Here is a 16,343-nt window from a genome sequence, read left to right on the forward strand (position 1 = left end):
ACAATGGCATGTTACACTATCATTTATTGTTGATGTGCCCTATTCTTGTATACACGTATTATACAGAGAAGAATTGCATTTTACGTTCTTTATACCTGCTTTTTTTCATGTTCTATTCGAATTTTAAGATTCCAACAGGATAAAAACATGCCGCGTGGACTTACACTTGAAGAAATTCCAGCAGAACTAGCGAACCATCAAGAGTGTGACGATGAAGATGATTCCACCCGATGCAGATGTAATAACAGATGAAGAAGTCATTGACAAAAATGTATTGAACAATGAGTCTGTTGTACAAGATGTAGCCGGTACTTTAGAGAGAAGCTCTCACTTTTGGATGTCCGACAGAGAATAGTGATGTTTTACCTATCAAAGAAAACAGGATCAGTACCAAAACGCAGAGGACCACAAGGAAGCAAACTGATGGGAGGACGGGTGAGCACAGATGTACGACTAGATCCAGGAAATCATTTCATTGTGTCAAGTAAAACACAGAAGAGATGTGCTTACTGCAAGAAAAAAACAACAAAAATTTGTGATAGGTGCAATGTTGGTGTACATGACAAGTGTTTTGCTTCATTTCATACTGAATAGACATTCAATAATATTAAAACATTCTTTATTTATTGTTTGTGTTGTTTCTTACAATATTATGCATGGAGAATAAGGTTGTGAATTTGGATAGTGCATTTGGCCTATGTCCCAAAAATGGGACTGTCTGTAGTTTTTGTTCTAATAAACTGAAAATTTTCAAAATAACTTTTTATTCAATTAATCACTCAATGTAACGTATTTATGTATAAAAGTTTGCAAAAAATGATCCGATAGAGTTTTGGCCTGTAATGGGTTAAGCTTTCCCTCATTTAAGTTTATTGTTCAGATATTCCTTATGCTTAGGCTGATTCCAGGAGAAACATTAGTGTGGCTACAAAACTTGATAATGTGAGATACAGCAAGTTAAGTTAGCACTACGGTTTGATACATGTAAAACTCTGTGAGCTGATTAGCAGAATTCCATATGATGTCACATATCATCTGAAAGGTAAGCATTCCAAGTTTCAGTAACATAGTTTAAATCGCCTAAACCTATTTATCTTACAAAAAAATTAAGCTTGAAGTTGAGAACCACTACCAATTTCCATTGTTAGATTCAAACTTTGACTACATACTTTTGTTTCCTTAATTTTTCTGTACAAAATTATACACAGCACTCTAATGATCTAATTAATAATTTCATGTAATTTGCCATAATCTGTAATATGGTGCTCCTACATGTAAAACAAGGTGTTTCACATTGCCCAAGAATAATAGTGTCTATATGTTTTTTCTAAATTTGTGGCTAGTGACATTTTCTATAAGTCAAAGTCACATTAGTTCTTGTATGTCATACAAAACATTAAAATCCAACATAGTCAATTTTCAAAACATAACGAAGTTTATGAAACAGCAATTGATTCTTATGCCCATCACATGTTTTTAACATGGAGATGCTCCAACCAGCAGGACACCCACTAACAGTAACATTTAAAGACTCTCCAATGATTATAGTACCTCAAATTTAGGAACATTCTAACTGAACTGTGTTGGGATTAGCAAGAATGTGGAAGTTATTGTCATTGGAACTAGTAATTGTTGGACACAGTGATGTTCATTATGAACTGAATTATTTGAACTACAGGAGTGTAATTCACTATACTAACTTCCTACTTGATTGTAAGTGTGAACTGAGACATTTTCGTGTAAATTGAACTGTTTTGTGCCACAATAGGACAGTTAACTTCACCACTGTAATTGTAGATGCTGAAATGGTTTAGTGTGTTAAATAATCTTTTGCAATTGACAAACTGGTCACCGTTTTTAATAGCCAAATGCAGTGAAGAGTAAATGTGTGTGTTTGTGCAGTCTAAATTAAGGAGTCATGTTCATCTCTGAGCAAACACCATCCTACACTCATTTAGACTTCCATCTTTGCAGTGATCAAAAGTGGCGCTACTGAGGAGAGGCTATGAAAATCGGATCACTACCATTACAGGTTCAATTAGTCCTCATCAGCCCAACAAGCCTTGTCTGTCCCTCTTCCACCCTTGCTCCCAACTTCTTACCCTGTGATTCACATCCCCATAGGAGTCCTAGATGCTAGACCTGTTCAATATGTCCTGCTACTGCCATGCGCTCTACCAACTTCGCTGCAACCTCTGTGTAACATTCAGAGTGGGCACAACTGCTAAAAAGCTGCCTATCTGCAAGAAAGGCTACTGTCAAACTGTGGGCAGGAGAGAGCGGGATCGCCCAGTTGCTGAGCATACTGTGCAATTGCGATTTGCTAGTCTTCAGCAACTGCTTCACAGCATGAGCCATGTAGATTTTGCTAGTTCTCAATGACTGCTTCCCGCCCATGCTATCTGGATTTTCCCCATCAACACCAGTTTCATTAGGGTGGGAACTCTCCTTGTGGCATATCCAGAACCAAACTGGCCTCAACGTTTAGCCCCCCCCCCCCCCTCCCCTTCAGTCACCTTTCCTGCTCTCATTCCTGCCACACACACCCCTCTTCTATCCTCACAGTGCACTTACATTGTTCTTTCCCTTCTCTGCTTTAGGACTCCACAGTTTCTCCACAGCACAGACTCCTGATGCATACTTAGCAGTCCACCATCCCACCATCGTCTCCCTGCTGCATCCCTGCACAGTCCCTCAGACAGCACTACGGCATTGTCCCCTAACCTTCTCTACTATAGCTATTCCTCCCCCTCCCTGCCTCATGTTACCCGCTCCAGTAGATCTCACCACTCACTGCAGTCGGGCCTCAGGGCCCAGACATGATAGAGTCTCTCTCTCTCTCTCTCTCTCTCTCTCTCTCTCTCTCTCTCTCTCTCTCTGTGTGTGTGTGTGTGTGTGTGTGTGTGTGTGTGTGTGTGTTTTCGTTCTAATTCTGAAGAAAGTGTTTGTCCAACAGCTCAGTCTAGTTTGAAGTGTGACTGTCTGCCACTCAACACCTCTTCCCTCCAAAATGTTGTTTCTTTTTATAACTTTAAACCAATATTCCAGCCTGTAAGTGGCCAGTTAGGGAAGTTATTGACTTGAAAGTCACCTTTAACAAGTCTCATCTATGAATGTGCCTTCACCATTTGAATTTAAAGTTGGCATTTGAGTGAAACAAGCACCAGGAAGTTCAGTCATAACAGTTCACATTCTGTTAACTTAATTGAAATAAAAAAAGGTGACTCAAATTAAATTATCTCAGGACAGTTTCTCAGAAGTTGCATGTCACTGGATGGTGCCAGAAATTCAGTAATCCTCCCCCATAAGGAAGTCGCTTGCATGTGGCATTCCAACTTTTGACACAAAGAAGGTCATAGAGAACAGCATTAAATTCACTTAGAGTGTTTATCGATGTAAAAATATCCACTATCAAATCAGGAGATTTTCCTGCATCTATGCTGTTCTTTTATGTAAATAGACTTTATTCAAAGTGAATCCATACACAGAAAGAAACTGTAATAATTGACAATTGAATACTCATTTTCTAATCATTCCTATCTTCTTTATAACCCAAGCATTTCTTCTGATAATGCATCAAATTCATTGTACTGAATTTCAAAGAAATGGTTGAACATATTAACTTGTGAACGATTCCGATTTGTCTCCTTCCTGTAACAAGAAATATAGATGTTTATGGGGAAGCTTTGTTGTCATGCATTAACATAAAATACAAAAGTAAAGATTACTGAATTTATTTCCACAGAAGCCATAACGGATAAAGTAATAACACTTCCTTATGCGCATCACAGTCTGTGGATCCCACGCTAAACGAAAAGCCTAAAGAGATTTCTAACAAGTCCTGTTTATTCAAGAGATACATGGATCAAATGTTTTCAGAGGTAAGTTTCTGATTGTGTATTTCTAAGATACTATGACTCCAACATGGGACATCCTAATTATGTTGCAGTTTTTCTGATGTAAACAGGTTATTGAAAATCAATTGTACTGAACAGGATAGCATAATGATTTTTTAGAGCTGTGAACATGTTTACACAGCTGTTGAAACTCCTATTACTTCTAGCTAATGTAAATGCCATACTTGTAAACTTCAGCCACAGGTGTGACCTGCCAGAAAGCTCACCTGTAACAAAGAAACTCATAGAATAAATAAAAAAAGTTAAAAGCATGTTTAAGATGTTCAGTAACATCAAATTAATAGACGTCAGCTCACTTGATGGAACATATTTAACCAGACATGGATCTCACTTGAATACTAAAGGAAAATGGATGTTAGGAAGGTTGAGAACCAATGCAATTAAAAGAAAGTTCCAAAGGACAGTCAAAGAACTGGGGTGGTATGAACCAAATGTAGAACCCACTACAGAGCCAACAACAGCAACCACTTCAACAGACTGCAATAGCAGTGGACTGGCCAGAACTGCAGATACAGCTGCTTTAACAGCCAAGATCAAGGAAAGTACTGCCACTTGTCCATCTACCAGAAGCAGTGAAGTAGCTGCAGTGAAGATTTTTTTGAACTATCATGCCCCAGCTGGTTCCACCAAAATTGTAAATACAGATGCATTAAGTTCTTTACCTATCCTTACTGATAACAGAATTATAATTATGCATCTCAATGTACAAACAGTCACAAACAAAGTAAATAAAGTAGATGTATTCCTGAACTCAAAGCTAGGCCATCTTTTTGTGTTAATGAACACTGTCTCATGCCTGCTGAGAGTGCTGCATTTAAATCCCAGAAGCATATGAATTAGCAAGTTCGTACTGTAGAAGCAAAAGGTGGCATGGAGGAGTTGTTATTTTTGTAAACAAAAACTCCAGCACTGAATACGTAACACAAAAATTTGTTCAGTTTTTCAAGGAACAATGTTGCAGCAATATTTCCTAAACCAAAGTTAATGCTTATCTCTATTTATCACACCACAACCTCTTATATGAATCACTTCATTAACCAAATGGAGACTCTAAATAAGCCTTTGACTGTGTGAACCACAGCATTCTCTTAAGTAAATTAGAATATTATGGTGTCACCAGCAATGCTGTGAAATGGTTTGAATCTTATCTACCTAACAGGAAACAAAGGGTGTCGTTGCGAAATACCTGTGCAGTAAGCAGTCAGTCTTCATCTGACTGGGAATTAATTGTGTGTGGTGTTCCTCAAGGTTTCATCTTGGGTCCATTGTTTTTTTCTTGTGTACATTAATGACCTCTCATCTGGTACATTGCCAGATGCTAAGTTTGTTTTGTTTGCAGATGATACAAACATTGCAATAAATAGCAAGTCAAGTACAGATTTAGAAATAGATGCTAATCAAATTTTCACTGGCATTAATAAGTGGTTTAAAGCTAATTCACTGTCATTAAACTTTGAGATGACCCACTATATACAGTTCAGAACCTGTAAGAGATTTCCTTCCAGCATAACACATGAAGACATGCAGATCGGAGAGGTTGACAATTTTAAATTTCTGGGATTACAACTCGATAATAAATTCAGTTGGGAAGGGCATACCACAGAATTGCTTAAGTGCATAAATAAGTCTCTATTTTCCATGAGAATGATGTCAGATGTAGGAGATATACATGTAAAAAAAAATTGCATACTTTCATTCTATTATGTCATATGGGATCGTATTCTGGGTCAACTCATCAACCCGAGCAAATGTTTTTAGGGTGCAAAAGCATGTGATAAGAATCATTTGTGGTGTACATTCAAGAACATCTTATAGAAACCTGTTCGAGGAACTTTGTATTCTAACTACTGCTTCTCAGTATATTTATTCCTTAATGAAATTTGTTGCAAGTAATACATCTCTATTTCCAACCAATAGCTCAGTACATAGTATCAATACTTGGAATAAGAACAATCTACATAAAGATCTAAAATCACTTACCTTGGTCCAAAAAGGGGTCTATTATTCAGGAACACACACTTTCAATAAATTTCCAGCAACCATTAAAAACTTAGTTTCAGATAAAGCATGGTTTAAACAGAGTTTGAAAGACTTTTTGATGGGAAACTCCTTCTACTCCATAGATGAATATCATAACAGAGGCTGTTAAGTCAGCTTAAGTAAAAATATCTGTTAGATTTCAGTTTTTGACAACACTTGGTCACAACAATCAAGATTAGGTATTTTGTGTATGTTAAATTTATTAATAGTGCGAAACAGTGTTTCATTCTGACAGTGTGTTAATTCAGTAAATATTAGCTGTTCCAGTTTACTACACTATTTTAACCTATTTCGGCTATCTCCTGCAAATGATCAGGGTAGTAAGTATTATATTCAAACGTTTTTATGTTATGCTGCTCCACACCCATGAGAATCATCTCATTTTTTGGAACGAAAACTGAAACTGAATCTAATCTAATATAATCTATCAGCTGTCAAAATACAGTCACTATAAGATAACATACATTGGTGATATTAATATTGCCTCACACATAAAACACTGTCACACATTTTCAAAAACCTGTTAAGATTCAACAACTTATGTGAATGACAATCCAACCTGATTAGATGCATGCCTGGACAACAGAATCTCCAATTTCATGAAAGATGAATATCAGTATGGAGCGACAGATCCAATGTTATCTGACCACCATGACTAACAGTCAACTGTGTAAACTACCCTCTTCAGCAATTAAGAGGATCAAACTGTTATATACAGGCGACATTACACAGCTAAGACAACAATTATGAGAACTTGAGTTGGATAGAGTAGGCCTATATAATTGTAACAACAATGAGAATGCTTTTAGGTTAATAAGCAAACAATTGGTTTACAACTGAACTTCACTGCTAGAGAAACACCGTTACTGCTCTACTTAAAATGCTAAAACTGGTACCCTAGCATTGAAACAGAAGTACAATGAAGCCAGGAAGAAATACAGAACTGAAACACAGACCGAAAATCAGAGCACCAATGATGCTTTCATTGTAAATTCCTGCAACAAATATACGGCTGTCTGGAAGGTAAGAAACACAATAGCAGGGAAATGAATTCTTTGTAAGTTGCACGAGGTGTGAAACTCCGACTAACTACACACCAGATGATGTAACTTATGGAAGTACTTCCCGTAACATACTTGACTCAAATGAATTATCTTTTAAATGGAAGAAGGTTAGCTGCCAAATTGTATACTGAGTTGTCATAAACCTACATAGCTCTTACAGTGCAGATCGGTATGGCGTCTCAAATAGCATTCTGAAACAGACAATTGACATTATTTTGCCTCTCTTACCTTTCTGATCAATAATACTTTTAAGAATAGAAAATTTCCCATGTCCTGAAGGATACTATTGCTATCCCAATTTGTAAGAAAGGGGATTAAAAGCAGAGCTGAAAGTTACTGCCCAATATAGCTCATACCTATAATATCTGAGGTAATTGCTGTTTTATTAAAGCATAAATTTGCAACTATTCTGAGGATCTCAATCCACTTTCCACTTCACTATTTGGTTTCAGACCAGGTTTGTCTACAGTAAATGCAGTAGGAACTCTTGTTACTGATATTCTTGAAGGTTTTGAGAAAATTTCCTTCAGTTATGCCTTACTACTAGACCTGAGCACAGCATTTGACAGTTTGTCACATGAAATACTCATTTAAGCTAGTGTGCTACAGTATCAGGAATAACAAACTGGCACTAATCAGATCATGCTTGACTAACAGAACTCAGGTGATTATGGTAAATAATCATCAATCAAATGCCCCACCAGTCATTAGAGGTTTATCACAGGGCTCGGTGCTTGTACCCTTTCATTTTCTGGTGTACATGAATAACTTGCCTACTTTCTTTAGCGACAAGCCCATAATACATGCCAATGATGACACTGCCCTGATTACCATGGGTGTAAAAAATCAATGCTTTAAAAGTTGCCATATGCGCTCAACAATAACAAGTGTATCCTAGCCAATAGCAAGACTCAAAGTATGTACGTCTTGCTGCACAAGCTAAACACAAAAGTAAATAAGTGTGACTGTGCTAGACTTCTTGGAAACCACCTATATCCCAAACTGACTTGCAAGAGCCACACTGAACAGTTGTGTGCCAGATAACCTAGAGCAGTCTTTTTGCTAAACAAATTAAAAACATTACTTAATAAATAACAACTATTATCTTTGTACTGTGTTTTCTTGCAGTCTCATCTGCTATATATAGTAAAATTATGGGGCAACTCTCATGTTGCTCACACGGTGCTCCTGTGTCAGAAGAAAGCTATAAAAGCAATCACAGGAATTACAAGCTGAGAATCACGTCAAAAGTATTCTAAAGACTTAAAACATGTTGACTGTACCTTTCCTTTATATTAAAACATGTCTTCTATATTAAAAAATTCATTCCCATGAAACTAGAAATAGAAATAAACTAGACAGAGAATTTACAAGAGTATGGAAGAACCAAAGTACTTTTAAACACACAGGAATGAAGCTATATACCAAGCTACCACCATCAATGAGAGATTTGTGGCATGTAATGATACTTTCGAGATGCGTCTTCATAAATTGTTAGATGGTAAAGTGTATTTACAGTGTTAAGGAATTTGAATGTACACAGTAAATCTCCTCACCCCCATGTATTGCTCAAACCCATCACTTACTGTAATAATTAAGCTAAAAAGGAAGCAAAAATTCTATATTTTGTATTCCTCAGACTGTTAAAGTGTGTGAAAAAACTCAGATTTGTACAGGATAGTGTGTGTACTGTGTTTCTTACCAGTTCCAGGTGCACCACATTAATTTGACTCTACTAAGCAATAAGATGATAGAATATTAAATGTGATGTAAAACTTAAAATGTAAAACTGCCTATTTCAACATATGGTGGCCAATGACAAATAAATAAATAAATAAAAATTGCTCTAGGGTCATTCTGTTTAGTATTTAGCAATAGCAATTTTAAAGAAAAACAAATTAACAGCTATTTAGTTGGCTGTGTTAATGATTTAATGCTTGCTGCTTGTATAATGGTGTACTTTCAGGTGTCCACCTGGTAGGATAAATTTATGGCAACAGATATGTGATAACATACATTTTGAAAGGAAGCAGCTGCACAACTACAAAGCGTAGTGTTTATGGAAAATAAATAAAAAATTTGGAGGAGTTAAGTTTTGTTTAGTTTTCAACATGCCTACGAATACTCGCAATGGTGTAAAACATGTCAGTAGGTTTGCAAATAAAATGTAGCTATATGCTAGTCATTTCTTTTATGACGGCGTTCGTAGCGACAAACATCGCCACACTTTTAGTAGCGGGCCGACCGGTCCGCTGGAACAGTGAACAGAAAGATGAAAACCCAAACACTCGGATTGAATGAAAGTCGGTACTTATCTTTATTACGAAGATACAGAAACACAGTGGCGAACATTGTCTCTACAGAAATCTGTCTAGTTCGAGTCGGGGCAGCTAGGTCAGCGTCGGCTGACGACAAATAACAACTCTGCTGCAATGTACCCACACTGACTAGCAAGTACACACTGCGGTGGCGAGTATACAACTGAGCGGCAGAATCCAGAACTGTCCTAGCGCTCGCGACTCCAGCGCTTAAGAAGCCAGAAGCCAGAGGTGGCGCGCGCAGACTTGCGGCGATTTCCTGTATCGCTGGCGCTGCTTATGCGGACGGCGTCCGTACTTTGATGCTGCCAACCTTTTGGCAGTGGGCTCGGGTGGCATTACTGGCTAGGATATAACACTCCTCCCCCCCCAAATCGCCGCACCGTCGTTGAATAATGACGTGGCGAGCGTCGACGGCGGGGGAAGTGTCTGGCCGCAGGCGTAGCAGAAGAGACCGGGGCGGAGACTGTTGTCGGTGGCAGTCCCCGGTCCACACCCCAGCATTGGCTGCGCGGGGCCTCGGGAAACACCGACTGAAAACCGAGGGCAGGGTGCACGCCTGTGACCACAGGTGCAGCTTCTGGTACTGGACGCGACGGAGCGTCGGGACCCACAAAGAGAGGCAGCGTCTCCTGACGCTGCGTCGACGGCTGCTGATTGGGCGCCGGACAAGGCGCTGCAGTGTCAGACTCCTTGGGGGTGCCCAAGGAAAGCGGCTGCAGGACAGGCTGCACAGCCACCGCTTGGGAAGGCGGCCCGGCTGAGGGGTCGACGTCCATCAGCTCCGAAGGCGGCGGCGACTGAAGAGGGACCGCAGGCGCCGGAGCGACCACCCGGGGCGCTCCCGTATGAAGCTGCGCGGGAGGCATCAACGGGACGGGCTGTCGGCGTGGTAGCGGCGACGGCTGCTGCTGCTGCCCTGGGGGCGGCAGCGAAGTCGGAAGGCGCGGCTGGAACCCGCCGCGGACCAAATCTGTGGACAAAGAACGAGCGGCAGAATCCGGGCGGCCAGCGCGGCGCAACTGGTTCTGATGCCTCCTGTGCACCCCAGTAGCACCTTGAACAGTATAAAACCCGTGACCCTGGACACTTATCACGGTACCACGTTCCCAACGACGGCGACCGTGATAAACTCTGAAAAAGACGGCGTCGTTGCGCTGAAAACGCGTGCGATGCTCAGAAGCGGCGGGTCGATCCGGGGGGTGCAACAACCGTAGTAGGGTGCGATGACGACGGCCGTGGAGAAGCTCCGCAGGCGAAGGGCCGTCGCGTGGCGTGGTCCGGTACGACGACAGGAACGTGATGAGGGCCTGCTGACGAGAGTGCGTAGCATGAAGGCGGTCCATATGATCCTTGAATGTGCGTACAAAACGTTCCGCTGCACCATTCGATTGAGGGTGGAACGGCGGAGTAAGAACATGGCGAATGCCATTGGCAGAACAAAAACTTTCAAATTCAGCAGAGGTAAATTGTGGACCATTGTCAGACACTAAAACTTCTGGAAGACCCTCAATACAAAAAATTGAAGTCAACGCCTGTATAGTTTGTGCAGACGTTGTAGACTGCATGGGCACAACAAACGGAAAATTACTAAATGCATCTATCACGATGAGCCAACGAGAATTCCAATATGGACCAGCGAAATCAATATGTACTCACTGCCAGGGACCGGCAGGGCGTGCCCACTCAAAATAGCGTTGAGGCGGAGCAGCTTGGTGTTCGGCACACGTCGAACAATCTGTAGACATCTGCGTAATCTGCTTATCAATGCCGATCCATGTACAATGACGGCGGGCAAGCTGCTTGGTGCGGACCACTCCCCAATGACCTTGATGCAACAAGTCGAGGACCTTGGATTGGAGCACTTGGGGAACCACGACACGAAGCTGGTCATTCTCGGTGCGTAACAGCAAAACTCCGTGCGAAACAGACAACAGATGACGTTGTGGATAATAGCGACGAACCACAGGATCCGATATGTCCTTTGCCTTGGACGGCCAACCACGTTGAACAAAACGTAATAGTAAACTCAGATGAGGATCCGTAGCTGTCTCACGTGCCACCTGACGATAATCAATCGGAAAATCCCGGAGGGATTGGTGCTCATCGGCGTCAATCTGATGGCAAGAGTCGTCAGAGGAATCGAAGACATCATCCGCAGCAATCGGCAATCTAGAAAGCGCGTCAGCGTTTGCATGCTGAGCTGTAGGGCGATACAGTATCTCATACTGGTATTGTGATAACAAAAGAGCCCAACGTTGTAGTCTCTGAGCTGTCCGCTGAGGAACTGGTTTAGACGGATGAAACAGTGACGTCAGGGGCTTGTGATCTGTTACTAAATAGAATGGTCTACCATAGAGGTAGTGATGGAATTTTGTGACACCGAACACAATAGCCAACGCTTCCTTGTCCAATTGGCTATAATTACACTGAGCTTTGTTTAGCAATTTAGATGCGAACGCAATAGGACGTTCGGTGTTACCGACTCGGTGAGACAACACAGCACCGAGGCCGAAAGAAGAGGCATCACAAGCTAACACCAGAGGCTTGTTAGGGTCGTAATGGACCAGACAACGATCATTCAATAAAGCCTCTTTAAGCTGCTGAAAGGCTGATTGGCAATCAGCTGACCACACAAACAGAACATTCTTACGGCAGAGACGATGCAACGGTGCAGCAATCTGTGATGCATTAGGTATAAACCTAATATAATATGTCAATTTGCCAAGAACTGCTTGCAATTCATGCAGATTGCGAGGGGCGGGCAAATCACGAATAGCTGCTAAATGTGACTGGGAGGGATGAATGCCTTGAGCATTAATAACATGTCCCAGATACTCCAACTCCGTAAGGAAAAATGAACATTTATCGATGTTGCAACGTAGGCCTGCCTGAGACAACACTGTAAACAAACACTCCAAATTATGGAAATGTTCAGCAGGCGTCCGACCGGACACAACAATATCGTCTAAATAGTTGCAACACGATGGCACATTAGCCAGAAGTTGTGACAAAAAACGCTGAAAAACAGCTGGAGCTGACGCACAACCAAAAGGCAAACGCAGAAAACGGAACAACCCCAACGACGTGTTTATGACAAAATACTGTTGTGATTGCTCGTCGAGGGGCAACTGCAAATATGCTTCACGGAGATCAATTTTGGAAAAGAAACGAGCTTCCCCCTAACTTATCCATCAGCTCGTCCGGTCTAGGCAAAGGAAAAGAATCAATGACAGTCTGAGGATTAACCGTCGACTTAAAATCAGCACACAAACGTAACTTGCCAGACGGTTTCTTTATAATAACTAAGTGAGAAGCCCACTGGCTCACTGAAACGGGTTGAATAACACCGTTGTTTTGCCAACGACGAAGTTCATCTTCTACAGGTGCCCGGAGGGCGTGAGGCACTGGACGAGCACAAAAAAATCGAGGCTGAGCATTATCTTTTAACGTAATATGAGCGGCAAAGTTCGCAGCACAACCTAGTTTGTCTTTAAATATGTCACTGTAACGTTTACACAAATCGGTTATGCTGTCTTGAGGAACAACAACAGAATTAAGTTGCAACACATTGTCTTGGATAGACAGGCCAAACAAGTCAAAACAGTCTAATCCGAAAATGTTTACACTGTCTGTAGCGCGGAGCACTGTGAATGAAACTGTTTTTGTATTGCCCCGGAATGTGGCTGGCACGCTACATACACCTAACACAGGAATGTGTTCGCCACTATAAGTAGCCAAAGAATGTTTTGCCGCTGAAAGTTTAGGGCGGCCGATAGCCGCATACGTAGCACTATTTATGAGAGTTACAGACGCACCAGTGTCTAATTGAAAATTGAAGGTCTTGTCCTGGATGCGTAGCTTCACAAATAGTTTATTACACTGTCTCTGGATCGGTGCAGTGGAGGCGGAAGACACAAAATCAGCGTGTTTAGCGCGTGTTCGCTGCTTACGACAACTCATGGGTTGGGCGGGTGGAACAACAACTCCCGCTTCACTTGCAGTCTGTACATTAGTTTTTACAGCGTTTGAATTACGCTTGGGTTGCATAGCAGAGGGCTGGGTGGGCGGCTTATTGCGAAAAAGTTTATTACCCACACGAACCGTGGAAGAGTCTTTAAACCCGACCTTCTGGGCGGGCTGGCTTTGAAGAACATGAATATCCATGGGCTGGGCAGCACTAGAATTGTTCTTGCGTTTACGCAAACAAACAGTCTGGATGTGTCCTTTCCTTTGACAAAAGTGACAAACCGCGTTTCTTAACGGGCAACGTTCACGAGGATGAGCAAGAACACACTTAGGGCAAGACTTAACTCTATCATTTTGCACACGCGGCTGACGAATGTGTTTAACATGACGTGGCCGGCTAGTGTTTACAGTCTGACTCTGCCGGTGGGGCCGCAGGCGTGACATAACTTGCTTAGCACAGGCAATTTGAGAAATACATGGCTGATCTAACTCACACTCAGCATAGTCAACAGTATCTTGGGCTTCAATGATGTTCATCACAGTCTCTAATGACGGGTCAGGCAACTTTAAGATAGCAGCACGAATACGAGAATCTGCAATGTTTTGAGTAATAGCTCCTCGTAACATGACATCACTGTAGGAAGCTCCACACACACAATTAAATCGGCACTGACGGGTGAGTCCCCGTAAATCTGTTAACCACTGTTTATTAGATTGATGTGGCAGTTTCTTTAATCTGAAGAACTTGAATCTGGCTGCTGCCACATGAACTCGCGACTCGAAATACTCAGCAAGCTTGGTAACCACAACGTCATAGTCTAAAGCTTCTGGCTTGGATTCCGGGCACAACTTACAAAGTAGTCTATAGACTTCCACGCCTGCAGTGGAAATTAAATAAAGCTGCCGCTCTTTACCTGTGATTTTGTAGACTGTCATGTGCGCCTGCAACTGCGCGAAATATTCTCGCCATTCTTCCCGTGAGGCATCAAAAGCACGGAAGGGTGGTGCTGCCTGTGCTTGTTCCTTTTGTGTTGGTGGATTAGCCACTTGTTTGGCGATCGCTTCCACCAGACTTTGTATTTGCTGACTCTGTAACAAGATCAACTGTTGTAATTTGGCAGACATAGTGAACACAACTGAAACCAGCCCCCAAAATTCGATCTCAAGAAACAAGTTAAACCAGCCCTGCACACGAGTTCGGAAGTCCCCGTCGCCAGTTTTATGACGGCGTTCGTAGCGACAAACACCGCCACACTTTTAGTAGCGGGCCGACCGGTCCGCTGGAACAGTGAACAGAAAGATGAAAACCCAAACACTCGGATTGAATGAAAGTCGGTACTTATCTTTATTACGAAGATACAGAAACACAGTGATGAACATTGTCTCTACAGAAATCTGTCTAGTTCGAGTCGGGGCAGCTAGGTCAGCATCGGCTTATGACAAATAACAACTCTGCTGCGATGTACCCACACTGACTAGCAAGTACACACTGCGGTGGCGAGTATACAACTGAGCGGCAGAATCCAGAACTGTCCTAGCGCTCGCGACTCCAGCGCTTAAGAAGCCAGAAGCCAGCGGTGGCACGCGCAGACTTGCGGCGATTTCCTGTATCGCTGGCGCTGCTTATGCGGACGGCGTCCGTACTTTGATGCTGCCAACCTTTTGGCAGCGGGCTCGGGTGGCATTACTGGCTAGGATATAACAATTTCCATTACAAACTTTTTTTGTTTTAATCTTAATCTATAACAAAATTTGAGGAATGTAAACTCAGCCACATACTATCTACTCAGGAGTTCATCTACTACGAAATAGAAGGTGTTGTCAAGTAGAGATGATTTCAATTTATATTTAATTTTTAATTCACAAAGGAGAAGGTCAAATATTTCTTATGACTGCATATTTTGCTCCTTTCTGTTGAAGAGTAAGTGTAAATTGTAGATAATTCATACTGTTTTTATTTATGAATAGTATACATGCAGCTCTACTGTATGATTAAATGATGATGGCGTCCTCTTGGGTAAAATATTCCGGAGGTAAAGTAGTCCCCCATTCGGATCTCCGGGCGGGGACTACTCAGGAGGACGTCGTTATCAGGAGAAAGAAAACTGGCGTTCTACGGATCGGAGCGTGGAATGTCAGATCCCTTAATCGGGCAGGTAGGTTAGAAAATTTAAAAAGGGAAATGGATAGGTTAAAGTTAGATATAGTGGGAATTAGTGAAGTTCGGTGGCAGGAGGAACAAGACTTTTGGTCAGGTGATTACAGGGTTATAAATACAAAATCAAATAGGGGTAATGCAGGAGTAGGTTTAATAATGAATAAAAAAATAGGAGTGCGGGTTAGCTACTACAAACAGCATAGTGAACGCATTATTGTGGCCAAGATAGACACAAAGCCCATGCCTACTACAGTAGTACAAGTTTATATGCCAACTAGCTCTGCAGATGATGAAGAAATAGTTGAAATGTATGATGAGATAAAAGAAATTATTCAGGTAGTGAAGGGAGATGAAAATTTAATAGTCATGGGTGACTGGAATTCATCAGTAGGAAAAGGGAGAGAAGGAAACATAGTAGGTGAATATGGATTGGGGGGAAGGAATGGAAGAGGAAGCCGCCTTGTAGAATTTTGCACAGAGCATAACTTAATCTTAGCTAACACTTGGTTCAAGAATCATAAAAGAAGGTTGTATACCTCGAAGAATCCTGGAGATACTAAAAGGTATCAGATAGATTATATAATCGTAAGACAGAGATTTAGGAACCAGGTTTTAAATTGTAAGACATTTCCAGGGGCAGATGTGGATTCTGACCACAATCTATTGGTTATGAACTGCAGATTGAAACTGAAGAAACTGCAAAAAGGTGGGAATTTAAGGAGATGGGACCTGGATAAACTGAAAGAACCAGAGGTTGTAGAGAGTTTCAGGGAGACCATAAGGGAACAATTGACAGGAATGGGAGAAAGAAATACAGTAGAAGAAGAATGGGTAGCTCTGAGGGATGAAGTAGTGAAGGCAGCAGACGATCAAGTAG

The 16,343-nt window shown here is 41.6% G+C and overlaps 1 protein-coding gene across 1 annotated transcript in view; it reads left to right on the forward strand.

Annotated features, from left to right (window-relative positions):
- The window catches only part of LOC126243676 (uncharacterized), a 226,470-nt gene extending 225,975 nt beyond the window's left edge, over positions 1 to 495 (forward strand). Inside the window, exon 12 of the mRNA XM_049948181.1 lies at positions 129 to 495. Coding sequence (XP_049804138.1) covers positions 129 to 190 — 62 coding nt within the window. The 3' untranslated portion in view covers positions 191 to 495. The remainder of the gene's footprint in view (positions 1 to 128) is intronic.
- Positions 496 to 16,343: the final 15,848 nt, after the last annotated feature.

This window comes from Schistocerca nitens, chromosome 1 (assembly GCF_023898315.1).
Source record: "Schistocerca nitens isolate TAMUIC-IGC-003100 chromosome 1, iqSchNite1.1, whole genome shotgun sequence".
Taxonomy (NCBI): Eukaryota; Metazoa; Arthropoda; class Insecta; order Orthoptera; family Acrididae; genus Schistocerca; species Schistocerca nitens.